This window comes from Physella acuta, unplaced genomic scaffold, assembly GCF_028476545.2.
Source record: "Physella acuta isolate Inbredline_101_S28 unplaced genomic scaffold, ASM2847654v3 ptg002127l, whole genome shotgun sequence".
NCBI lineage: Eukaryota > Metazoa > Mollusca > Gastropoda > Physidae > Physella > Physella acuta.
In genome coordinates this window covers 7,071-33,486 of record NW_026733628.1, presented here as the reverse complement: position 1 = coordinate 33,486, position 26,416 = coordinate 7,071, and the positions used below count along the sequence as shown (strand labels likewise).

The 26,416-nt window shown below is 36.4% G+C and overlaps 1 protein-coding gene across 3 annotated transcripts; it reads left to right on the top strand.

Annotated features, from left to right (window-relative positions):
• On the top strand, nt 1-26,126 carry LOC131932277 (meiosis regulator and mRNA stability factor 1). Of its 3 annotated transcripts, none has more exons than XM_059289144.1 (29): nt 1-104; nt 5,885-6,081; nt 6,247-6,364; nt 6,849-7,015; nt 7,907-8,011; nt 8,225-8,286; nt 10,541-10,632; nt 10,883-11,052; nt 11,462-11,968; nt 12,411-12,811; nt 12,950-13,060; nt 13,495-13,834; nt 14,099-14,277; nt 14,988-15,068; nt 15,842-15,986; nt 16,454-16,629; nt 17,067-17,230; nt 17,581-17,786; nt 17,932-18,070; nt 18,164-18,255; nt 18,493-18,538; nt 18,860-19,062; nt 20,055-20,276; nt 20,620-20,823; nt 21,800-22,076; nt 23,942-24,007; nt 24,200-24,291; nt 24,830-24,994; nt 25,493-26,126. In XM_059289144.1, exons 2-29 carry the CDS (start codon nt 5,887-5,889, stop codon nt 25,766-25,768), a joined length of 5,001 nt encoding a protein of 1,666 aa, XP_059145127.1. In that variant the 5' UTR covers nt 1-104; nt 5,885-5,886; the 3' UTR covers nt 25,769-26,126. The 3 variants fall into 3 exon arrangements, with proteins under 3 accessions (XP_059145127.1, XP_059145128.1, XP_059145129.1); XM_059289145.1 differs by lacking the exon at nt 8,225-8,286 and adding an exon at nt 8,083-8,144; XM_059289146.1 differs by lacking the exons at nt 1-104; nt 5,885-6,081; nt 6,247-6,364; ... (1 more) ...; nt 7,907-8,011; nt 8,225-8,286 and adding an exon at nt 8,342-8,428.
• Nucleotides 26,127-26,416: the final 290 nt, after the last annotated feature.

Genomic DNA, 26,416 nt, shown 5'->3' with positions numbered 1-26,416 from the left:
AAAACAAAAGTTTAATAATAGTGGTAGGTCTACCAAACAAATGGCTTCTGATGAACTTTTAGAAATAAAATGAACAGACCTGGTTTATTTATTTTTGAGAAAAGGTATAAATTTGAAAGATACCATTTGCAGATTAGCATTTTCAGTTACATTACAGCTCAACAAACAAAACTGAAAGCAGATTAATAAACCGAGCTGAAATTAGTTGTTTATTTCCTAGCGTATGTCAAGTATGTGACCAGAGTAGGTACTAGGATAAATTTTCAAAATTGGGTTTTTGGGGAAACAACTACTACAGTTAAAAGGAGCAGAAAATTACAATAACAGAACAGTTTTCATTTTTGATGTAGCTCAAACGGTTAAATAGTTATGATTTTTTTTCGTATTAAAAAAAGCGTTTTTTTTAACATAGGATTTTTTTCAATTTCTGTGTTAGAATTTTTTAAAGCGTTTACTAAAATTGTCATAGCCTGTAAACCGTGTGATCAAATTTGTTATAACTTTGTAGTAACTTAAGTTATCATATATGTTAACATAATAAAAAATAAAAAGAGAACTTCATAGGTAGAATTCTAAAAAAAACTGGAGGGGAGGAGGGGACCCCCTTATTTTTGCATTCACAGTGCTTTCATACAATCACAGTTTAAAGTTAAACTATTTGAAATATCAAGCTGAAAATTGCTCAGAATGTGTGGCTATGGATGTGATCATTAATACCATCAAAATATTGATCATAATTTGAAAGTTTTTTGTTCAAAGAGCAAATGAGTTGATAAATTATGCATTTTTACAAAAACCGAAATCTGGTTAGTGTAAAATGGAAAATGATGCCAAATTTGAACTTTTAAGTATTTATGTCTCAAAATTGGCCTGATTGTAGTTAACCCTAAACCTAAATAGATACAATCAAATTGTATGTTTTAGTTATATATGTTTGCCTAAAATAGGGGGTGGAAGAATGTACCCCTCTATATTTTTAACACCGAAACTTTTCACACAACTCAAAATTAACTCAAACTATTTAAAATATCAAGCTGAAAACTGATCAGAATGAAGTTCTGTAAGTGTGTCTGTTAATATTATATAAATATTGATATTGGTAAGTTTTATAAATGGTTATATGTGAATTCTAATTTTTTTTTAATATATGAAACCATATTTTAAACTATTGTAATTTGTTTTAGAAAATTAAAGATGAACAAGTTATTTATTTCCATCAAAGAAATTTAATTTCCATCACTGTTTAATATTACATTGTTCTTCCTTTGCCTATGCTGTAGAATTGCAGTTTCTTATATCTGGAATAATGAACATTACTTTAGTAACATGTCATTAAAATAAATGAAACATAACTAATTAGTAAACTGACCAACCACTGTAGACATACGGTCATTAAGATCGACTTATTGAAATTCCCGACAAACCCCTTGACATCATTAATGACTTATTGTGCGTGACAATAACTCCCGTCATTAATGCTCACGTCAATATGTGCTTGACAATAACTCCCGTCATTAATGCTCACGTCAATATGTGCGTGACAATGACTCCCGTCATTAATGCTCACGGCAATCTGTGCATGACAATGACTCCCGTCATTAATGCTCACGGCAATCTGTGCATGACAATGACTCCCGTCATTAATGCTCACGGCAATCTGTGCATGACAATGACTCCCGTCATTAATGCTCACGGCAATCTGTGCATGACAATGACTCCCGTCATTAATGCTCACGGCAATCTGTGCATGACAATGACTCCCGTCATTAATGCTCACGGCAATCTGTGCATGACAATGACTCCCGTCATTAATGCTCACGGCAATCTGTGCATGACAATGACTCCCGTCATTAATGCTCACGGCAATCTGTGCATGACAATGACTCCCGTCATTAATGCTCACGGCAATCTGTGCATGACAATGACTCCCGTCATTAATGCTCACGGCAATCTGTGCATGACAATGACTCCCGTCATTAATGCTCACGGCAATCTGTGCATGACAATGACTCCCGTCATTAATGCTCACGGCAATCTGTGCATGACAATGACTCCCGTCATTAATGCTCGTGGCTATACAGTTCTAGAATCTAGCTCTCGTCAAAATGGCTCAAAATAAACGCCGTAGATAAAAATAAAACCTATTTTTGTTAGTATTCAAGATGTAAAAAGTCCACAACATTAATCTTAGAAGAATTCAAATAAACAGGACTACTACGTTTATAATCAGAACAGAGCGTTGAAAACTTGGAATACTGTTTTAAATCCTTCATTATAAACTATGGTAAACGATCTTCCATAAGTGACGTCATTAACCCTCCCCCTATCCTCATTGGTACACTACGTCACCTTTCTTAACCCCAACCCTCGATGCTCACGTAGAACAATGTCAACCTCGGGTCAACGCGTCGTTCAGTGACGTCAGAGGACTGAGGACAGATTCCCGGTGAACGCAGTTAATTTGGGGAAAAAAAACCATAACCAACAATAATAATGTCAGTTTCGCGTGTTGGTTTAGTAATTAGTAGTGGGCCATCCATACAATAGATCTACATGACGTCACGGAACTGGAGGCCACCGTACTTACTCAACCCCCCCCCCCCCCTCCCAACACCCATCTCCTATGTGCAACACATCATCCAAAACGTTATGCCCTCTCGGTGTCAACCTTAAAACCGACCGCTAAATGTATGCGTATATGACAGCATTTCAAATAATAAAATATATAGGCCTAAATAAAGAGTCAATGGGGAATGTGCTATTATTTTCTAGAACTGTCAATTCAAACGATATAGTGATATTAATTAAACCAAGTCTATACTAAATAATAAAAAAATAACTGAATACAGTGTAAATTGAAAGTCATATTTAATAAGTCGGTAGTGTTGTTAGCATGATCGGGCTAGGCCTCTCACGGTACTTCCGGCTTTCCTTTCGTTTTGAGCCGTAACCATCAGAAATGGCGAAGTACATACCTTTTTGGGGAGTGAGCCATTAACAATGGGAGCAACTTAGAACTCTAAATTAATAAAGATAATACGTAGAAATGGTCCCTTTGTTTGAGTCTCTACATAAAGTGCGCGTGTCTTCAATAGTTTTTTTGTAATGAATAAAATAAACTTACCTTATTTTCAAAGAATAACTCCTCTTTTTTGGGTCCAGAAAAAAAAACAAAAAAAAAAACAAACAAGCTTGATATCCATTTTTCTCCTTAAAACAATCATCAAAAGAAAAATGATCACACGGAAGCGGCAAATTAAGCAAATTTTCGAACATCGTCACTCGCGCCATCGCCGAAAACGCAACAGCCTGGTAACGGGAGAAAAATGACGCCTCGGACGCCGCGGCGCGAGCGTAATCCTAGTACCTAGACCAGAGTCATCAGAGAGTAGCGTCTCATCTGATCTGGCACTCTGGTCTGGTAGGCAATCCATCTGGTTGTCTCACTCAAATTGAATTAGACCTAGATGTAGACCTAGATCAATTTGTTGATTTTTAAGTACATCCATGCTTTAGTTCAGGGGTCTCCAAACTTTTCAGTCCGAGGGCCGCATTAACTATAAAATTTCAGTTCGGGGGCCAGTTTCTTCCAGGCATGTCTTTGATTTTTCTGGGCAAAGTTCCTCAGCCATCAACAACAAACGTTTTTTTCCGTGGACAAAATGATCTCTGCGGGCCGGATGAGAGTGCCTTGCGGGCCGCATCTGGCCAGCGGGCCGTAGTTTGGAGACCCCTGCTTTAGTTTTATAGTTTACTAATCAAATGAAGCTGAAATATTTCAGGTTTTAACAATCCTAAAGTTAAAGACTGTAGCCAGGGGTCTAGGAACAATCTACACTACACACTACACTAGCTAGTAGGATAAAACTTGCCACCCTTAATATCACTGTATTCTATGTACTGCGCATGTGTATAGAAATCCTCCCTACCCTATAAAATATTTATTTATTAGGCCCTAAGTAAAATAGGGTTAAACAAAATCAAACTGAGCCAATAGGATTGGAACAGATGCCAAGAAAAAACCTGCCTGATGCCCAAGCTATTAATTTATTAAACAATTTGACCACCGAAATGATTATCACAATGTCAAAAAGTTTAATATAAAATGCAAAGAATGCTTGTGCATGCACATAATATTTGCTCCGCCTAGCCTAGAGCCTGGGAGGCTTGACGGTATGCAGTTTGCTCTGTCCAGACACTTGAAAAATAAAATACTAGATTGCGAAATGGTGAGGCAGGAAATGCAAGACATACCTGCAGAATTACGCGTAAATAGAGTTACAAAATTTTGCAAGAGATGTTTTTTTCTTTGCTTTTTGTTCTTTTTTTCAAGATGTGCGAGCAGAAAAGTTTTCAAATAAACAAATATAGATAGATCATTAGTACTCTGGACTTACTTTTGTTTTTTAAATCTAGGTCTAGATTAAAAATGATTCAAGAAATAGGCTGATTCTAAATGTTTTTGCTCCAATGATTGCCCACTCACGTTTTCTTGTCTGGGGTCACTGTGAATTCATATTGGATTAGAAATCAGCAACACTATAGCATACATCATAGCATGTTAACATTGCTATCTGATTGTCAGTAATGTCACTTTAATTTTTCCCCAAACTAAGTAAAACAAAATGGTACTTAGGGTAATTGTGAGTTTACATAAGATGTGCGTTTCAGAACCAGGTAAGGGAGAAATAGCCTACATTTCTTTCATTAAGAATGACAACAATAGGCCTACTTTTTGTAAAAATATCATTAAATATGTAGACCTAACTAAAAAATATCAGTGGAAAATGTAGGACTGAAAAAAAAAATTTCATTTAAATGAACATGGAAGAGAAAGAATAAAGTAGTAGGCTTAAGTTTTTAATAAAGTAACAAATTATAATTTGATCTGTTTTGAACTAGATCTAGGTGGTATTCAAAGTCGACACAACAGAAAAAAGTTGTTCACTCGTAAAAAATTTAGGATGCAGTAAAAACTGGACCATCAGATTCATTGGACTTGAAATAATAGATATATTTGCAGCTATTCTAAGACAAATTTAAATAAAGAATTTAAAAATTTAAGCCTGCATAAAAGTTTATGTAAATTATCGTAACATTGGAATTCAGATGCGGTAAAATGTTTGCATATGTCAGCACAATTTATTCCTGTCAAGCCTACAAATCATGTGGGGGTAAAAAATGTTTAACAATTATGTCGCATTACTAGCAGTTTTTGCACCTTTCATGCATTTAACTGTCACACCATTTCTCGTCTTGCATTTTCCTAAAACCCACTGTTTTTCTTTCGAGAAAAATTGTGTGACTTTTTGGGTTTATAATTTACATAAATTGGTATTCCGTTTGATTTTGAGATCAATTTTTTGCCTCCCCCATTGCTGAGTTTAAAGATTATATTACAGGAGAGCTTACAAAGAATTTTTTAATATAATTGTCCCAATTTAAAGAAAAAACCTATTCTAATTAAAATTATATTTTTAGCTTGTTTGGATATTTAATTTAAAGGTGTACCGCTCAAAACAAAAAACATTACATCTTTTTTCTTATTATAATTTAAATATGTTTACTAAATTAAGACTTAAATTTTACAATACATTGTGTTCTGTGTTAGTACAAATCTAAGTTTCCATGATTAATATTCTAATTTATAAATAAGTGTTAATTAATGAATAATTAAATTTAAATGTGTTTATTGAGTGATTATAACATAAAAGCTTTGGCAAGCTTTTTACAAAGTTCATTTAACATTTGTTTAACATGATTAATATTCTAATGTTTAATTAAAAATTTAATTAATGAATAATTAACTGTGTTTATTGAGTGATTCTTAACGTAAAAGTTTTGGCAGGCTTTCTACAAAGTCCATTTAACATTTGTTTTCTAGGCATGTCTACTTTAAGACCTGTAGGAGTGTTCTGGGACATAGAAAACTGCTGTGTCCCAAAGGGCAAGTCAGCTCTAAAAATAATTGAAAGGATTCGGAAAACTTTCTTTCAAGATTGTAGGGAAGCTGAGTTTATCTGTGTGTGTGACATCAATAAAGAGTCTGACACCACAATAAAAGATTTGAATGATGGACAAGTATGTGGTTTATTCAACTAAGATTTTGGTTTATCCATTGCTTTTAAAAACAGTTTGACATAAAATAGTAAGATAAATTAAGATGTAATAGTGTTTCCAAATGTGATGATACTTATTGTGGATATTCTAAAGTTTTTCACCTATTTTCCATCTGTTTCACCATAGATTAATGTGGTGCATATCAATGCAAGGTCTAAAAATGCAGCTGATGATAAAATCAGGCAAAGTCTGAGAAGGTTTTCAGATTCCCATCCTCCTGGAACTAAGGTCATTCTCATTTCAAGTGAGTTTCACTAAGCAATCACCACCATATTCTTGTAATTGTGAACTGCCTATAATTATAATTGCTGTCTTCAACGTTTTAAAACAAACATAAAACCTATTTGTGGAAAATTTAAATGCTTGTGCTTTAAGTTTGAAAGAAGGCTGCTTGAAATAAGGTCTGATTTCACTATGGTTACTAGTTGTGTATGTTAGTTTTGTTTTTTATAGATAATAGAAACTAAAATGTTACTACAAAACACGAGTTAATTTACTTCTAGAAACGTTTTCTCTTATATAGCTTATACTTTGAACCTCTGGAAGCTTAAAATAGCCAATTTACAATGTATGAAAGAAAAAATTGCTCGTAATTTTACATTTTCAAGATTATCATTCATAAGAAAAAATAATTTGCATTCTATTTATGTTGTTTTGTTTAAAATTAATTATCAGTAATTCAACATTTTGTTTAAAATGACTCCTGTTGTCCTGAAAATATTTTTCAGGTGATGTGAACTTTGCATCTGACCTTTCTGACCTCCAGCATAGGAAAAAATTTGATGTGGTCCTGATACACAAAGCCCAGGTCAGTGAAGCGCTGCTGACATGTGCCACAGAACATTTTTTGTACGAGGAGTTAATCAAAGACCTCCCTGACAGGCCAGGACTTAAGGTGAGATTTGACTCCATACTTACATTGCTTCCCTTATCATGTGCCTCATACTTGCATTTGTTGGGCAGAGAATGTTATGAATTTTTGCATGAATGCAGATCAATCTACATGTTTTATCTTAATCAAAGAGTATCTGTATGTATATTATCATAATCTACATCTAGCCCAAAAGATAAGAAGTTTCTGGTGTAATGACTAGAGAATAGACTTTTTATTTGTCTTTTATGCCCTAAATAACAGGTATTTCAGAGCGACCACATATAATTGTTGTTGTAAACCACAAAATACCCCTGATCTTATGCTGGACATTACCCCTGGTTGTTTTAATGTTTACCTCCCATGTCAATACTTCTCGCCCTTGCCCACACACACTTACAAAACCTAGGACATTACCCTCTCCACTGTTGGTGGCAAATTGACCCTAATTCTAACATTAAACCCAACCTTAGTTAATGTAAGTGTTAGGAAATTTTCTGGAAGGAATAAGCTTATTCACACTTTGCTGATTCCCATTTTGGCTTTCATAAACTCCTACGGCAAAGTATGAAATACAATTTATTTCATACTCTGTTGGCTCATCACCTCATGTCAGGCATTCTAATGTGGTGTTTTACCAGGCCAGTAACTTGTATATTAGGTGTTCACGAGCTTACACTGTCTTGAACAAGGGAATATTTTCTTGTTAGGGTACTTTGCCTACCTGAACATTTTATTAGAAAGTTGTTAACAAACTTGAAATTTACATACATCCAACTGCATTCTTATGATGATTTAATAAACAATCACTAATTAATCAATTATTGAATAACAGCTCCTGATCTCATGATTTAGTGATTAATATAATGTAATGGATTGGTATGATTAAATGTATTGTGATTGAATTATGTATAGGAGGTGACAGATAACCTTCTAGTCATCTATGGCTACAACAAAGATGGACCACTGGACAAGATCAAACAAATTCTGAAGATGTTGTCCAACAACTGTGGGGGGAAGGTCATCTCTATAGGATCACTGTTTGCTGTGCTAAAGCTGGACACACCTGAGCTACTAGAAAGGTAGGGAAGGTCATCTCTATAGGGTCACTGTTTGCTGTGCTGAAGCTGGACACACCTGAGTTACTAGAAAGGTAGGGTGGGTCATCTCTATAGGATCACTGTTTGCTGTGCTAAAGCTGGACACACCAGAGTTACTAGAAAGGTAGGGAAGGTCATCTCTATAGGGTCACTGTTTGCTGTGCTAAAGCTGGACACACCTGAGTTACTAGAAAGGTAGGGAAGGTCATCTCTATAGGGTCACTGTTTGCTGTGCTAAAGCTGGACACACCTGAGCTACTAGAAAGGTAGGGAAGGTCATCTCTATAGGGTCACTGTTTGCTGTGCTAAAGCTGGACACACCTGAGCTACTAGAAAGGTAGGGAAGGTCATCTCTATAGGGCAGGGGTCGGCAACCTGCGGCTCGCGAGCCGCATGCGGCTCTTTTGATATCAAGATGCGGCTCTCCAGCTCCTTGAACAAATACTAATAATCTTTATAAAAAATAAAATATTTGAAATAAAAAAAATGTTAGTGGCTCTTTAAAACCAGGGAAATTTTGAAAATTGTAACTTTTGGCTCTTCCGCTTCAAAAGGTTGCCGACCCCTGCTATAGGGTCACTGTTTGCTGTGCTGAAGCTGGACACACCTGAGTTATTAGAGAGCTAGGGAGGCTGTTGGTCACCTGAGTTGGTTGGTTGGGCTATAGTGTAGGTATGGGGGGGGGGGGGGGTTTCTGATAATCTGTGTCTGAGTTGATTGGTTGGGCTGTAGTGTAGGATGGGGGTTGACAATAAAGTGTGGGATAGGGGTTCGGATAACCTGTGGCTGAGGTTTGTTGTAGTTAGAGGGGGCACAACGGTAGAGTAGTTTTAGTGTTATCATAGTGTGGGGTGAGGTTATGACGGCCTGAGCAGATTTGTTGGGGGGGGGGGGGGGGAGGGGCAGGGTCTGATGACCTGTGACTGAGTAGATTTGTTGTATTGTAGGTGGCAGAACAGTAAAGTTGAGATTTTGATGAGCTTTGAGTGTGTTGATTTTAGTGTGTTTAGCAAAGGTGGAAAGTGGTGAAGTGGGGGGGGGGGTTTGAATGTTAGAGGGTAGAGATTTTATTATATCTGCACACCTACACATCTTAGTACCTGTCAATCAGATACTGGTGTTGATTGTTTACACCCTGCACTTGTAAGAAGTTCACCAGTTTTGTGATGTGTTGTGGTGGTGATTAGTGTTCACTGCCCTGCTGAGTTTTTTTTTTCTCCCTACACACTTAGTTTTACTGAGTACATTTTTGTGTGTGTGAAGACAGCAATGTTTTGTATATGATTTCCTGTACAAATTTTACTGCTGCTTGCACTATAAGTATTGGTTTTACAAGGTGTGTAGATATTTGTTTGTGGTACTTATTACTGAGTTGATATATTCATTCAGTATCACACAGCATTAAACTTTCTGAATAGCACACAAAATACATCATTGATTTGATGTTGAGAATGATAAAACAGATGATTATAGAGGCCGATGTCCGTAGATAGACTCTTCCAAAAATAGGTGTGTTAGGTTGTTAGTAGTATTGTAATCTCGTCTAGTTTTATGGTTAGAAATTAGGGTTAGGCGTATGGTAGGACCAGGATTGGGGTTAAGGTTAGGGATAGGGTTAGCATTGACATTAGCAAGCCATGTGTGTATTTAAACTACCAGTAACCTAACACCCCTTTTTTAAAGAAGATTCTATTATCGGACACTGGTATTAAAATTCCCCCCAATAAAATAAAAGTTATTTATAGGTAGATATTCTTTTTAATTTTTCAACAACAACCCATTATTGCTGAATAATTCTATAAATTATCAATTGAACTTCTATGCTGTATCTCTTGACTGTTTCCCTTAAATTAAACAATTAACCCAATTCATCATAATTTGTCTTGTCTCCTAAATGTCAGCCTCCTACCCACTGTGATTGTGCTGTTTACACTAGCTGGTTTAAGAATTACTCAAATACGTTGGGCTGGTGTGATCATTTATATTTGTATTGTGGTGTCAGGCTGTTAAGATTTAAGTTAGTGATTGGGTTAGTGTTAGTTGTATTATTTTGTTTTACTACCAGAAACCAAACACCCCCTTTTAAATTTATTTTGGCATCATCTGACACTGGTATAGCCATACCCTACAGGTTGTGAGTAGTATAATAAACATACTATAAATACTACTATAGTTTTAACTGTTATTAGTTATTGTAACTCAACATCCCCATTACATGCCTGCATTGTTTAAAAAGGACTGGATAACTCCTCACAACTATATTTGCTCTTAATACAGTTTTTGAGATCCTTGAAAATTATAATTTAAACAAACGTTCTGTCAGTGTTATCTTCTTCAAAAATTATTAAATCCTAGTATAAATTGACTACTTTGAAATTTCAAATTGTATTGTAACTTTGCCACTTGTAACCAATTTTTATTGTTTAATTGAATGTTAAAATTATTTCAGAGCAAAAAAAAGAATGAATGGAGAAGATGTGTATGGAAGAAAAATTACTGTATGTTTGCCGGAAGAGACACCATTTTACAACACAGTCAGAAGTAAGTCACATGTGTTTTTGTTTTAGACCAGCTTAAAGTACAAGTATGTGTTTACTTTTTAGTGTTGTAGTTAACATATTTGCCTTGAAGGTAGGATTAAGTTTGGGCATGGATCCAAATTTTTTACGCCAGACTACAGGCATCTGATACTTCATGAGTTATGAGAAAAAGTTGTGTCAATTTGTGCTTCTTGCTTGGTAATTTTGAAGTACTCTGCATGGTCTGATGACAATATTGACTTTGTTTCTAGAGTTGGCAGGTCCTTTATTACCCAAGCGACAGGAGAGCCCCTCACCACAGAGACGGCCAGGCAGAGAGCGGATGAACTCCCGCAGCTACACCCCTGACTCATACGATTTTGTCAATTACAATACAGGACCAAGCAGTTTCTGTGACAAGTTGTTTGGAGGAAATGACCTGGTAGGTTTGGTTCACTGAAGATTTCCATTGCTGTTTTTTCACTTTCTCAGTTTTACTTTTGCTAGTTTTTATTTTTTATTAGTGTTAAAATTATGCATTAGTCACCTCATACACAAGATGCACAGGCAACAGGGGTCTCATTTTTATTGCTTATAGATATTTAGGATGATTCTTTTTATTTGTCTGACACAATACTCTTTTAAAAAAATAGAATGTCTAGGTAATAAGTTCGTTTAGGGGGCATTCATATGTTTACTGGTTCTATATTACTAAATAGTAATAGCAACATCCTTTTTTCTTTGAAAAATCCACTGTGAGTGCAGCATCTGAGACCTATATGATAAAATATTCTTACCTCCATTGTACTTAAGGTTTGTATTTTAAAACGTGTATTTTTTTTTTATCCCAGAGTTTGAACACCTACACAGTTAACACAGACTACCAGTTTAAACCACCCAACCCCAGCACTGACCGTAAAGCTTACAAAACTCCCGGAGGACCCGTGGGGCATGAGTTTGGCAGACCAGAGAGTCCCAGCACCAGCCACAGTGCCACCAGCCCTAGTCACACCCACACCCTGCCCAACTCCAACTCGGAGAAGTACTACAACATCAAGTCCAGACCGCCCTCTGACCCCAGTTTTACCAACTTTGGTATCACTGCTTCATCTACGTCGACAGTTTCGTCCAGTGAATCACAGAACAAGCTTTTAGACCCTGCCTATTTCCTAGGAGGGTTCAACAAGTCTGGCGCGGGTGGGGGGTCAGCGCCGGTGTTTAAGTGTGCTGAGAAGAAGAGTTTAGCTGACATACCAATCCCCTCGTTTGGTTTTCGTGATATCCCTCCCCCTGTCATGCCACCCAACTCCTGCTGCTTCACCCTAGATCCCAATGCCACGGCTTTCGACCCCATCAAGGTAAGGAGTTTATTTCATAAGTGTTTTTCTGTATACCTTCAGCTTAGTGGATACAACTGATCTGCTGCTCTAGTGCTTTAACTGATATTAGAGAAAATAATTTTATACCATACAAAAAAAATAGTTTTTAAACCTTGGAAAGTTTCCAAGCTTTTACTTAATGTGTTGACTAAAGGTGTACATGAATGTACTTTTAGATCACAATCTGTTATTGTTGATTTATTGGGCAAACTTATCTGAGGAACACTCTGATCTTTAAAAAATTTCATGTAGATATTTTATCTGATTAATGGTAGACCCCTGTGGGCTGTAATTTTTAGTCACCAAGGTGGATGTTCAATCAATTTAATTTTTGTATTATCATTAGTCTAAAATTTACTCCCTTTCAACTGTATACATAAAGTAGCCCTAATTACCTTGTATATTTATTTCTGTGTTTTAGTTGATCGAAACAGCATCAAAGGACAGCTCAACCTTCATGTCAAATTCTGGCAGTACCAACATTGAGGCCCCGCCACACCCAGATTCACAGCCTGCCCCCCTCCCCGGCCCTAACTCATACAGGAAAAACTGCAATAAAAACAATTTTAACGCATCTCAGGGATCTGCATTTACCAAACTCCAAACTTCCAATGGGTACCAGAATAACATCAAGCAGCCGTACCAGCATCAGCCCCGGAGCATGTCTGTGCCAGTTCAGCACATCACAATAGCCAAGGAGAGGCTGACAATAGAGGATGAGATCTGTATGATGCATGGCTACCCACCAGCCAGTGCTTTTAGAAGTCATTCACAAAATGCTGGCACATTTAAGAAGCCTCAGTCGCCTCAGAAAGCTTTCAAGTGAGTTAATTATTTTTTTTACTGAACTTATTTAAACATGCTTATAGGTTGTTTTTTTTTTTAAGAATATTTTGGACAGTTTTTAGTTTTAACAAAGCTGCCCATTTGTGGAATTTGAACATGGTTGTGTATTTTCAGAGTTCAGACCAATGTAAATGGATCAAATCTACAACCAAGTCCAAAGAATCAAACAGCTGCAGGAAATCAACCTAACCTGCGTCATAGTTTTTCATCAGATGGTGAAGACAGGTAACTGTTTCTAGTGTGTCTTATTTGATGTATTTGACTTGTATTTCAGTTGCATTTAGAGAAATGTATTTATAATGTACCGTCTCTGCATATTTGAAGTGTTTTTTATTAACTATTTGACTTTAATTCTCTGAACTTTTAGACTTGCTTCTCTGTTGAATTCTTTTATTTTCTTGATTCTCGTGGATTCTGTGATGTACCTTTTTGCTGTGAGAGTTCACTAACAAACCAAATGCTTCTGCTACCCCGAAACAAAAGAAAGCATTCGACCAAGGCTTGCCTTTTTGTTGAATTCTTCTATTTTTCCAACATTTTTCACTTGTTTTTTTTTGTACGTTTTTTGAGTCTCCCTCATTTTCTTGATTCTTGTGGATTCAGTGTTATACCTCATCTTTCTGCTGTATTAGTTCACTAACAAACCAAATATTCTACAGGCCATTTAGTCCATCAAATGCATCTGCTGCCCCAAAACAAAATCAAAGCTTTCGACCAAGGCTTGCTTCTGGCCCCACCCCTTTATTCCCCACCAACCGCACCCCCTCTCCCTACACTGCTCCCCCTGTAAACAGACCCCGCCCCAAACAGTATGGCAGTAACCTGTACAGGGTGCCCACCCCTGATGAAATAGGGGAGCCATCGACAGACTACATGAACCCAGAGTTTAATGCAGACAGGGACACGTATGTGGAGCTCATAGTGTCCAACCTGGACTACAACATCCACCCCAGGGAGTGGAGAAAAATTATTTATGCCACATTCCTTCCACATGTAAAGGTTAGGCTCATTTATAACATCAACCGTTATATTTCAATTGACATTTTGAAATTATTATAAATTAAATTGGTTTTAAAAAAAAATTGAATTAAAAATCATAGTATGAAAAAAATTCTACACTTAAAAATAAAAATTTAAATAAATTAAAAAACAATATTAAAAAATTTATTTATATTCATAATACAATTTATAAAATTTAAATATAATTTTATTCTTAATTTTGAAAATAAGTTGTAGATTTAATTCTTAATCAACCCACTTCAGATTTTGAGCATACAAGTTCGCCTTCAAGCTGACAATACCTCTGTTGCAACAGTGCGATTAGTGTCTGAACAAGATGCCAGATTTGCCATTGCTCAGTTCCATCGGCGTAAGATTGGATACAAGAGGATCAATGTACAGTTTAAAACAGATGTGTCCCAGTCACCAGCTGACAGCTTAAGGTGAGGTTTACAGTTTTTTCATCAGTAAAACCATTATGTCATTGTGGTGAAATATATTATTAATACGAGCCGACCTGTGGCGTATCATACGCCGCTATTTAGTTGTTTTATTTTCTACTTTCCAGTAATTCATAATTTGTGAATTCAACAGTACCGATGCTGCCACTGAATATATTTGCTTTAAAACACTATCAGTAGCTCGTTAAGGACGATAAACCCCCCCTCCTCCTTTCCCTAACCCCACCCTTGTGAAAGCAGCCTTCTCTTAGTTACCTCCCTTAAGTTTAAAATCGTTTCAAACTAAATTATCTGCCCCTAATAGCCGTCACTAAACCCGGCTCTACGATTGTAAACATTTAGCGTGAACCACAGCTCACCAGACCATGTGGGGGTGGTAGCGATATGCCTAGAGGGGACTGCTAGGCGCGCTTACAGCTTGGTGTTTTCTAGGGTCTCCAAAAAGAGAATTATATATATATAAGATAAAATTGTAATTGTGCTTCTAATTTGTGAAAAATATACCTCCATTTAAAGTTATCAAATTTTTTATTGGCCCCTAATTTCTTTAGTTAGTATATTTTTAAAATTGATGTTCTGTTAAACTATTAAGAAGAAACTTTCTGTGAAAGCTGTTAGTTTTTCTTATTAAAAATTTTGGTATAAAAAAATGCATTTGAATTTCATAAAACTTTTTTTTTTTCATATTTTAGAGCTGACACAATCGCCCTCTTGATGGAAGCTAAGGACAACAAGATGGCACTGGCCCGTTTGATAGATCTCTTTGATAAAAGGTCAGTGTAAACAAACATCTCTTTGATAAAAGGTAGGTGTAAACAAACGTCTCTTTGATAAAAGGTAGGTGTAAACAAATGTCCCTTTGATAAAAGGTCAGTGTAAACAAATGTCCCTTTGATAAAAGGTAGGTGTAAACAAATGTCCCTTTGATAAAAGGTCAGTGTAAACAAATGTCCCTTTGATAAAAGGTAGGTGTAAACAAATGTCCCTTTGATAAAAGGTCAGTGTAAACAAATGTCCCTTTGATAAAAGGTCAGTGTAAACAAATGTCCCTTTGATAAAAGGTCAGTGTAAACAAATGTCCCTTTGATAAAAGGTCAGTGTAAATAAATATCACTCTGATAAAAGATAGTTGTAAACTAAAGTCCCTTTAAAATAAAAGATTTTTGAAAACATTTAGCCCTGTAGAGTGAGACACTACAATAAACCGGGAGTGATCTCCCCTAAACTTTCTCGAATATTCTTATATAACAATGCGGGGGATGTCAACTCGGGGTATAGACATGATTTTTAATCCATTTTTAATTACTTAAGCTTTTATAAATAGAATAGAATCTCGTAGAAAAAAAAATTGCATACTCAAGTTATCGTGTTCACAGACCACACAGACGTAGGTCAAGATTGCAAAACTGTTTTTCGAGATTTGCAAAAATCTCTATTTTTATTTTTTTTACACGATTACAAGACTTTCTCTACATCATATATATGAGAAAGTAAATTCTGGTGACAGTATTTGACAGTTCTCACCTTTTCATGTCTTACCTCCCAGGTTCCACAAGACTGTCTCCGTGTCAGACATCTACAAGATGAGGGACACCATACAGATAGTTGAGACAAGTGGCGCAGGTCGCTGGGTCAAGCTTCAGCCTGGGGTTCGAAGGTCACCAACACCTACAGTAACAGCAGATGGAGAGGTAATACCACTGTCATAGATTATCCAAAATTTTTGTTACTTATTAATAGTTGTGGGAAAAAAAATAAAGTACCTATTAAGTGCTATAAAAATATTTGCTGTATCTTAATCATCTTAACTTTTTAAATATATCACCAACAGAGAATTAGTCTTTAAAATGGGGTTGGCGTGGTAAGAGTCGGTAAATCTCATGGTTACTTAACCGAAAAGTCAACAGCTGGGGACAGCCACTCTTCTAGGAGAGACAACTCCAAAATCAAACAACTGCTGCCTTTAGTTTATTCTTGGTTGGACAAAGGCTTAGAAAGCAAATCCAAAAAAAAGGCTGAAATCGGAGTCCAAGGCCTATATGGCACATAACAAGTTGACACATAATAATTGTATTGGCGAGAATCTCTAAAATTAAGAACGCAGAAAAAGAAAGAAGGAAGTCTTTAAAAATGTTATGTTGTTTATTCTTGTGTAAAGGTCACAGAGGTCCTTGAGCAGCCGGTGTGTTCCATCCATTGTGCTGAGGGCAGCGTCTTCTACACTGAAGCCCTCAACTCCTGCATGTTGCCCAGTGTTAAGATGATCCGCAAACATTTCTCACCACAGCTCCACTCTCTGCTGCTTTCACACAACGGCTACATCCCACTCATGAGGTTAGTACTGGTGAAGTTTATCTCTAGGCTTCACACAATGGCTACATCCCACTCATGAGGCTAGTACTTAGAAATGCTTCCCTGTAGTCTTGTCACTGATTGTATCGCTCACAACTTTGTGTTAACCACATGGTAATCAAACAATTTAAAGAGAATGTTAATTACACAGATAGTGTAGTTTATTTCACTGGAAAATTTTTTGGACAGCAGAGAGCTCAACTTTGTATCTTGTAGACCATTTCACTCTTGTTGTATCATATGCACATAAAGCCATGTTTAGAAGACGTAATCCAGACCCATTGAGGACTTAACACTTAATTTTTAACTGGCAACTCCAAATGTTGTTCAATTAAATGCTTTTAATTGCTGGGAAAAAATTTAATTTGTTTTTGTTTTGTTTTTGGTGGTAATGAATTAACTTGCATGTTTGTTTACAGTTTCCCTGCCTGCTATGCTGCTGAATTTAAACCTATTGAGCCTGTGGCAGATGGAGGGATCCCATTGGAGCACGTCATCAGCTGTGTGCCTGGGGTGGAAATCACGGTCTCAAAGATTGGGGTCAAGGTGATACAATTTCAGGAGAACAGGGAGCAGTTTTATGGTATGTGTCATAAATCTGTTTTCTAGTTGTGGATTCATAATTAAGTTTTTATAAGGAATGCTTGGATCTAATCAATGTATAAAAGGGATGGGATAGAATAACTAAATAGAGTTGACTGAACTTACTCGATCAAAATTAGATCAAATATATTGTTTCTAGCCAAATGTTGCTTATTTTTCCTTTTATATTCCTGTAAATTCATAATTACAAAATACACTTAAACAATGGATAAAACTAAAGGGAAGCTACTCTAGTCAACAAGTTTACATCTCCTAAAATAAATCTTAGTAATACTGGAGTGATTTCCAAAACTTTCCCTGTATATTCTATTTCTTAATTTGCTCCTCTAGACATGATGAAAGGCAGTGCCTGGCAGGAGTTGGGTAAAATCAGCAGGGAAGTGATGGAGCTGCTGCGCCAACAGCCCACCTGCACCATGCCTGTGTCCAGGTTCATCCCAGCCTACCACCACTACTTTGGGCGCCAGTGTCGGGTCGCAGACTACGGGTATACTAAACTTCAGGAACTTTTTGAGGCCATCCCACATGCCATTCAGGTTTGACTCTTAAAGCACCTCATTCAGGTTTAACTTTCAGAAGTCATATCAAACACGGTTTGACTTCTCAGTAGCTACTTACAAGTCTTAAGTTAATTCTATAAAACTGTTTTTTCAACACAAGCAACCTTTTTTTTGCCCGTAGGTGCTAGGTACAGGTGACAGGAAAGCTATAACACTCAGCCCTCGCGCACAGTTAAAGAGGTTTACTACAGACATTCTAAAAGTTGTCAAGGCCCAAGCCACAAAACAGATAATGTTGGAAGCTTTTCCACCAGCTTATGGTTAGTTCAGTTATAGTTTATAGTATAATTATCTGTATTCTTTTAGTATTTTATTTTCTACACAGTTTTTCTTTTTTTCTTTCTACCTTTTAGAAAAAGTGATGGGTAAACCTTTATTTCTACCTCATTATGGTGTCTGCTTTATGGAGGATATGTTGATGGATATTCCCACAACCACACTTATTGTAAGTTTACTGGATATTCCCACAGCATCTAGTTTTATTTAAGTAGATATTCCCAAAATATTTTTAAGTTTGATAGTTCTCACAGAATTTTGACATTAACTTGTAAAATAGAAATTCAGGTTGCAATACATTTTTATTTAAGAATATTTGTTCACCCTTTCAATAATATTCTTAAAACAACATTCAGCCTCAAGATGATTGGTCCTGATCTAGTGAATTGAAATGTTTCTATTTCAGGTGATTGAGGAAAACAACCACACCTTGTTGGCTTTACCAAGAAGAGGTACGCGGTTTAAGTAATTTGTGTTCTACTTTGTTCATAGTTTTATATGATTTAAATCTGCACAACAGTCATGTTCTTCAGTGTTCATAGTTTCATATTATTTGAATCTGTACAACACAGTCAGTGTTCATAATCTGATATGATTTAAATTTGCACAACACAAGTCCTTCAGTGTTCATAATTTCATATGATTTGAATCTTCACAACACAGTTATGTCATTCAGTGTTCATAGTTTCATATGATTTAAATCTGTACAACTGTCATGTCCATCAGTGTTCATATTTTCACATTATTTGCATCTGTACCTTGTGCCCTGGCAGATCAAACTCCTGAGGAAGTTGAAAGAACCAAGCAGTTTGCCCTAGAGGTGGTGGATCTGCTCAAGCACAACCCCCAGTGTAGGATGCCATTCAACAAGTTTATCCCTGCCTACCACCACCACTTTGGGCGCCAGTGTCGGGTGGCTGACTACGGCTTCACCAAGCTGGGAGACCTGTTTGAATCTATTAGTCATATCATTGAGGTACACCTGTTTAAATAAATTAGTCATATCATTGAGGTACACCTGTTTAAATAAATTAGTCATATCATTGAGGTACACCTGTTTAAATAAATTAGTCATATCATTGAGGTACACCTGTTTAAATAAATTAGTCATATCATTGAGGTACACCTGTTTAAATAAATTAGTCATATCATTGAGGTACACCTGTTTAAATAAATTAGTCATATCATTGAGGTACACCTGTTTAAATAAATTAGTCATATCATTGAGGTACACCTGTTTAAATAAATTAGTCATATCATTGAGGTACACCTGTTTAAATAAATTAGTCATATCATTGAGGTACACCTGTTTAAATAAATTAGTCATATCATTGAGGTACACCTGTTTAAATAAATTAGTCATATCATTGAGGTACACCTGTTTTAATCTATTAGTTATATTGAGGTAACTTCAAATCTTCCAAATCAGCTTATTGAATTTCTAAAGATGTTTCTTGCAATATATATTTTAATTTGGAATAAGAAAAGAAAAAATAGTTTACATAATTATAGAATTATATTATATTTATAGTTCATGTTCAGTTTATAGTAAATGAAAGCTTTCATTAAGTAATTAAAAATTAAATATTCAAATTATGTTTGTTTATACAATTACAGAAGTAAATATTGAAAATTTGCTTATACAAGCACTTTGGCTTAATACAAATTTAGCAGTAAATTTTTCAGTGTTATATGAAATGGTCATTAGCTTTAGGTGTAAAATTTCTGGCAATTTTCAGGGTTTATAATAAAACACTATAGCTTTAGGTATATGTAAAATGTCTAGCAATGTATTCTAAAATGGCTGGCAATGTATTTTAAAATGGCTGGCAATGTATTCTAAAATGTCTAGCAATATATTATAAAATGCCTGGCAATGTATGTAAAATGGCTGGCAATGTATGTAAAATGTCTGACAATGTATGTAAAACATTTGGCATGTATGTAAAACATCTGTCAATGTTTCAGCTGGAAGAGGAGGGGGAGGAGAAGTTGATCCACCTAAGTCCAGCTGAGCTGAGGAAAGTTCTGTGTGAGCAGTTGACCACACTCATCCGTCCATCTGGTGCCATCCCTGTCAACAGAATACTCACAGAGTACGCCAATCACTTTGGCTTTTGTTTAAAGTTGGACGATTTTAGGGCTGATTCTACAAGGGCACTGTTACTTAAACTCAAAACTCACATTAAGGTAAATACTGTACTTAGTATCAAGTAAAAGCCAGTATAACAAAATTTGTTTGTATAAAGTAAAAGACCATAAAAAGTATGTATGATCTTAAAAAAGAATTGATTAAAATTTGCAATTAACAAACATATTAGAAGTTCAGCATTTATTTGTATATCTCAGTAACCATTGTAATAAATAGTAATATCAAGCTTTAAATATCCAATTAGTAGTGTAGGCTGTACTTTGTTTATACTTATGTTATTAATGTATTGGTATGGTATATACAATTATTTTAATGACTTATCTCTGTTGAATGATTGAAATTATATCAACTTCTGTACACTTGTAAATTTGTCTGACTCAGATTGAGATGAGAAATGGGCAGGAATACGCCAGCCTGGTGAGGGAGTCCCACATCCCATTGATAGGTCTCCAGGTCATGCAACTCCTGATGGACGAGTCAGGTGGTAGCCTCCCCTTGATGGAGCTGTGCATGCGCTATGAGTCCCTGTTTGGCCACAGGTGTGATGTGGACCAGATCAGGGATGAGCTCTCAGATTTCATGCAGGTCAGTCAACAGCACAACCAGTGGCTTCAGTTTTTACATCATGGAGGGGCTCATTGTTTAAAAGAATTCTCTTGTTCTAGTAGTTTGGTTTAAAAAATAAAAACTTTCTTCCCTTATTCATCATACTATCTTTAAATAAAAGAGTTGTTTTTTTTATTTAAGTCAACCATGACCTAAATGTGACTACATGTTGAATATAATCTCACTGCCACCTACAGAAACTAAAACTTAACATGTAGTTAACCTCCTTAAGCAGCTGAGATACTGCATAAAACTACTAGTTTGAACAAGTTGAGTAAAATCTGACAAACTGTATGTCTTAGTTTTACCAAGTTCCATCTGACTTGACCTATTTGATCACCCTACCTAGTTTTACCAAGTTCCATCTAACTGACCACCCTAGTTTTACCAAGTTCCATCTAACTGACCCCCCTAGTTTTACCAAGTTCCATCTAACTGACCACCCTAGTTTTACCAAGTTTCATCTAACTGACCCCCCTAGTTTTACCAAGTTCCATCTAACTGACCACCCTAGTTTTACCAAGTTTCATCTAACTGACCACCCTAGTTTTACCAAGTTCCATCTAACTGACCCCCCTAGTTTTACCAAGTTCCATCTAACTGACCACCCTAGTTTTACCAAGTTCCATCTAACTGACCACCCTAGTTTACCAAGTTCCATCTAACTGACCACCCTAGTTTTACCAAGTTTCATCTAACTGACCACCCTAGTTTACCAAGTTCCATCTAACTGACCACCCTAGTTTACCAAGTTCCATCTAACTGACCACCCTAGTTTACCAAGTTCCATCTAACTGACCACCCTAGTTTTACCAAGTTCCATCTGACTTGACCTGTTCGATCACCCTAGTTTTACCAAGTTTCATCTGACTTGACCTATTTGACCACCCTAGTTAACCAAGTTCCATCTGACCACCCTAGTTTACCAAGTTCCATCTGACTTGACCCATTACAGATTGACCAGGAGGATGGTGAGAATGGTGGTGTGATCCGCCTGACCACGCAGCAGATGCTGGCCAGAAACCTGCGTCTGCTCCTGCTCCACAAGGAAAAGATCCTGATGAGTGACCTGTCCAGCATGTACAAGGGCCAGTACGGGGTGGACCTGTCCCCTGCCCTGTATGGCTTCACCAGCTTGTATCACCTGCTGCAGTCTTTCCCCCACATCCTGGAGCTCAAGGGGAAATCAACCCAGAAGTATATTGTCCTCTCCAGTGTGTTACCTCCCCCTGGTGAGTTGTATTCTCATTGTTACTGTTTTGTGGGCGGGGCTTATCTCACTTTCTCTGAAGTCAGAGGCATCCGATTGGTTAGCTAATTCTGACATTAAGAAGAGCAGTAGTAGTTTGTTTGATATAGGCCTATCTTCTGGTAGGATTGTGGTATAAGACATCACATTTTGGTGCTGAAATTTAAAAAAATAAAAAATAACCCAAATATGATTAATCTTTAATGCCTGTGCATTTATTATTTGCATACCTGTGGTGACAAAAAAGATATTTTTAAAATTTTATTTTCAAATTTTCATTTGCCTAAATTTCCAATAATAAATAAACTAGCTGCATCCCGTGCTCCGCCACGGTAAATCTTTTTTAAATGTACCAACTTGGGAACAGAACAAAACTAAACACAACACAAATGTACGCAAAAAAAACACAAACGAAAAAACAAACACAACACTCATAACAAACACAATTTAAATGCAATCATATAGGCATATTGTTCACAGTCTAGCCCTCAGCGCCAAATCGCGCCCTTTCCGGTGATTTGCATCCCCTCAAACTTTCGATTTGCACCCCTGTCCCCCCGCCCTAAAACTTTCGATTTCCACCCCCCCCCCCTCGCGCAATTTTTTCCAACCCACTCTGGCGCCCCCTAAGGTTGGCACCCGGGGACATATGCCCCCCCCCCCTCGCTAAGCCTCTCCTATAAAACCCCTAGCTTGTCCGCAAATCCGCAAACCGAAAGATAGAATAATAATTAGTAAACAGTATAAATAATAGGCAGTATTTAAAATATCCGTGTTTTACCTACAATATTTCACTTTATCCATTCACGCATTTTTTTTCCAGTGCTTTAAATTTTAAAAACTTACAATAGAGTTTCATAACTAAAACCATTGCGCACCTAATGAACGTAATGACGCGTCTACAATAATGCTGAATAGTTGATTCAAAATTATAAGTAATTATAAGTAATAAACAGTAGGGCCTACATTCAGTGAATAAAATAAATAAAAGATTGCCTTTTATCAATCCATGCTAATTATAATTTTCTAACAATAACTTCCTCTTACACATCCGAATAATTTGCATTCACATTTTGCTAATTATATTATTGCAACACTAATTCCTTCTATGACGAACGTATATTTGCATTCACATTTTTTATTAGCGTGAGTTTAATGTATTTTTAAATTACCTCCTTTGTCAAAATTAGAAAAGAGTTAAATTAATTTGATTTTTCTACCCTACTGTTATTATGTTATTAAAATGTATCCACTTTTTCTGGGAGCCTAAACGAAAATGATATTTGACATTAATCTTTTTAATACGTTTTAGCAGTTTGCGTGTATTTAATATTTTCTTGACGTTATGCGAAAGAGTAAAAACCGTGGCAATTATAAAATAGCTCTATGCCGCTATATAAACAAACCCTACTCTATTACTTATAATAAGACACTGCGGTGCACTGAAAAGCACAGCATGGTGCGAATGTTTACTTTTATGGTTTCAAAAGCTATAGCAATGACGGAAGGAAGGACTGACACACTACCAGCAGCGTTATATTATAGATGCATTCGGTCTAAATTGTTATAAAAGTATATTTAAATGTTTTAATATCACTGCAGAACAAATAATTCTCGCTTTTGGGAGTATTATAGGCTGTTGCAATGAGATTTTTGTCAGTCAATAATTAACTATACAGTCAATTATTTTTATAAGTACCCTTTGGGATCTGATGGTTCTTAGGTCTATTTGACCACAAAGCCTTATTATAATAAAACATGGCCTCAACTATAACAAACTATAGAAAGGTACAATAATGAGTATGCTCCTTTGTCAAGGTATAATTGTGTTACCATTTTTTTTTCTAGGTACTCTACCACCTGCCAGGGTTGATGTCACATCACCAACACAGTTTAACCCTAGCAGTATTCAAGGTAAGCAAAGGTTACTTCACATGTTCTTACACCTACCTGTACACCTCTGCACATTAAAAGCACCTAGCTGTACAGCTGTTGATATAAACAAATACACATCTAATTCCTTCCTGCAAACCTGTAAACACATTCAAACACCTACCTCTACTGAAATGTACATGCATGTAACAAGTGTTGTATCTGTTGTTACAGAAAGCAATGGAAACATTGATACAAGGAGTGACTCAACATCTAATCTTCTCCAGCATGCCTCCAATCTCTGGGACTCTAGCATTGTGCAACAGGTACAGTCTGCTGTACACATTTTTAGGACCCCTGAGTACTGTATTTTATCATAGGAGGGGGGGGGGGTGTATTTAGTAAAGTTTTAACCTCTAGGCATGTTTTCTGTATTAGCCCTGGGTGCAATATCTTATGGTGGTGATACAATGTTATGTTTATATAATAAGTTGGTGTTGTTAAAATGTTAAGTTTATATAATAAGTTGGTGTTGTTAAAATGTTAAGTTTATATAATAAGTTGGTGGTGGTAAAATGGTAATGTTTATATAACAAGTTGGTGGTGATAAAATGGTAATGTTTATATAATAAACTGGTGGTGGTAAAATATTATGTTTATATAATAAACTGGTGGTGGTAAAATGTTATGTTTATATAACAAGTTGGTGTTGTTAAAATGTCATGTTTATATAACAAGTTGGTGTTGGTAAATGTCATGTTTATATTATAACAAGTTGTTGGTAAAATGTTATGTTTATATAACAAGTTGGTGTTGTTAAAATGTTATGTTTATATAACAAGTTGGTGTTATACTGTATTTCAGTCACCTGCAGGAGACAGGCAGGCGTACAACCCAACCTCCTGTAACATCATAGACCTCTTGAACTCTGCTCTGGCCTCTTCTACTATTGCTAAACAAGACAGCTCTAAAGACAACTTGTCCAATGGAGGTCTATCAGCATGGCAGATGACAGCTGGGGGTGAAACTGTAGGTTGAATTGTTGGCTTGGTTGTTGTTGTGTAGGTGGTGTGGGCTTGGTTGTTGTTGTGTAGGTGGTGTGGCCTTGGTTGTTGTTGTGTAGGTGGTGTGGGCTTGGTTGTTGATGTGTAGGTGGTGTGGCCTTGGTTGTTGATGTGTAGGTGGTGTGGGCTTAGTTATTGATGTGTAGGTGCTGATGTCAGCTTGGTTGTTGTGTAGGTGATGACGTAGGCTTGGCTATGGATCTGTAGGTGGTGATGTAGGCTTAGCTAGAGACTAGCTATAGTTTTAATTCTAGATTTATCTATAAATGTAGGTGTAGTTGATGTAGGTTAAAGTATGTTCAGCTGTTTTCTGTTCTAGGTTTAGCTATATTGCCAAATGTAGGGTTTAACATAAGGTTTTGTTTTTTGCTGTAATAACTGCTTAACTTTAAGTTTTTTAAAATGTTTAGCCATAGTTGTATCTGTTACATATTGTGATGTACTCTGTACCAATCCACCCCAGGTTTACAGTGGTAATGTTGGCAGCCATCACACATCCCCCCACCCTACCAGCAACTCACCATATCCTCAAGCCTGCGTAGATTCCAGCCTAGTCGCAGACTGCGAGACCAGGTCCCAGTCCAGCGCAGACGACCCTAAAGATCTGTTCTCACCAGCCAACCGTCCGCTGGACACCAGTTCCACAAACTCTCAGCCCACCTCATCAGACAGCTGCAGCAGCTCGCCAGTCAAGCGCCGGACCAGGATAGCCGCCAATTTTAAAGCCTCGCAGTGCTAACTTTCAAACGTGCCATTTTTTTCAGGGGATTTTTAAGTTGTTTTTTTTTTTTTGTGAATTGCTTGTCAGGGTTATTTACTGTGCTTTATTTGTCAACACTGTGCCTCTGGTTTCTGTGATCTGAGTTTGTGGGAAAAACTGCATCTGTCTGATGGTAAAGCTGCTGTAGATCCATCGTTCCAATGATCAATTTGTGTAAACTGCATTTAGTAGTAACTATTTGCACGGCGAATGTTCATTTCTTTCTAGCTACAGCTGTTAATGATAAATGTCCATCAAAGGTTACATATCTGTCAAATTATAAATGTCTGTCAAAAAAGATATATATACCTGACTGTCAAAACTAACCCCCCCCCCCCCCCCCCTCCTCATCCCAGGTAAATTGTTTTTGTTTAACACAGGTCAACAATTTTTGCTGCAGGACTTTGGTATTATTTTTGTGTACCAGTTGGTGGTAAACTGTCGTCAAATTATTTGTGTATTTTACTTTCACGAATTTTCTAAAAAAAAAATACATCATGAAATGTAATAGTTTTCTCATAAGTGTCTAAATGCAATTTTCCTATACATTTTTGTATACATAACTGCAATATATACAGTCATTGGTCAGCTTTTTTTGTTGACAGTAAATATAGAGAACAATTTTTT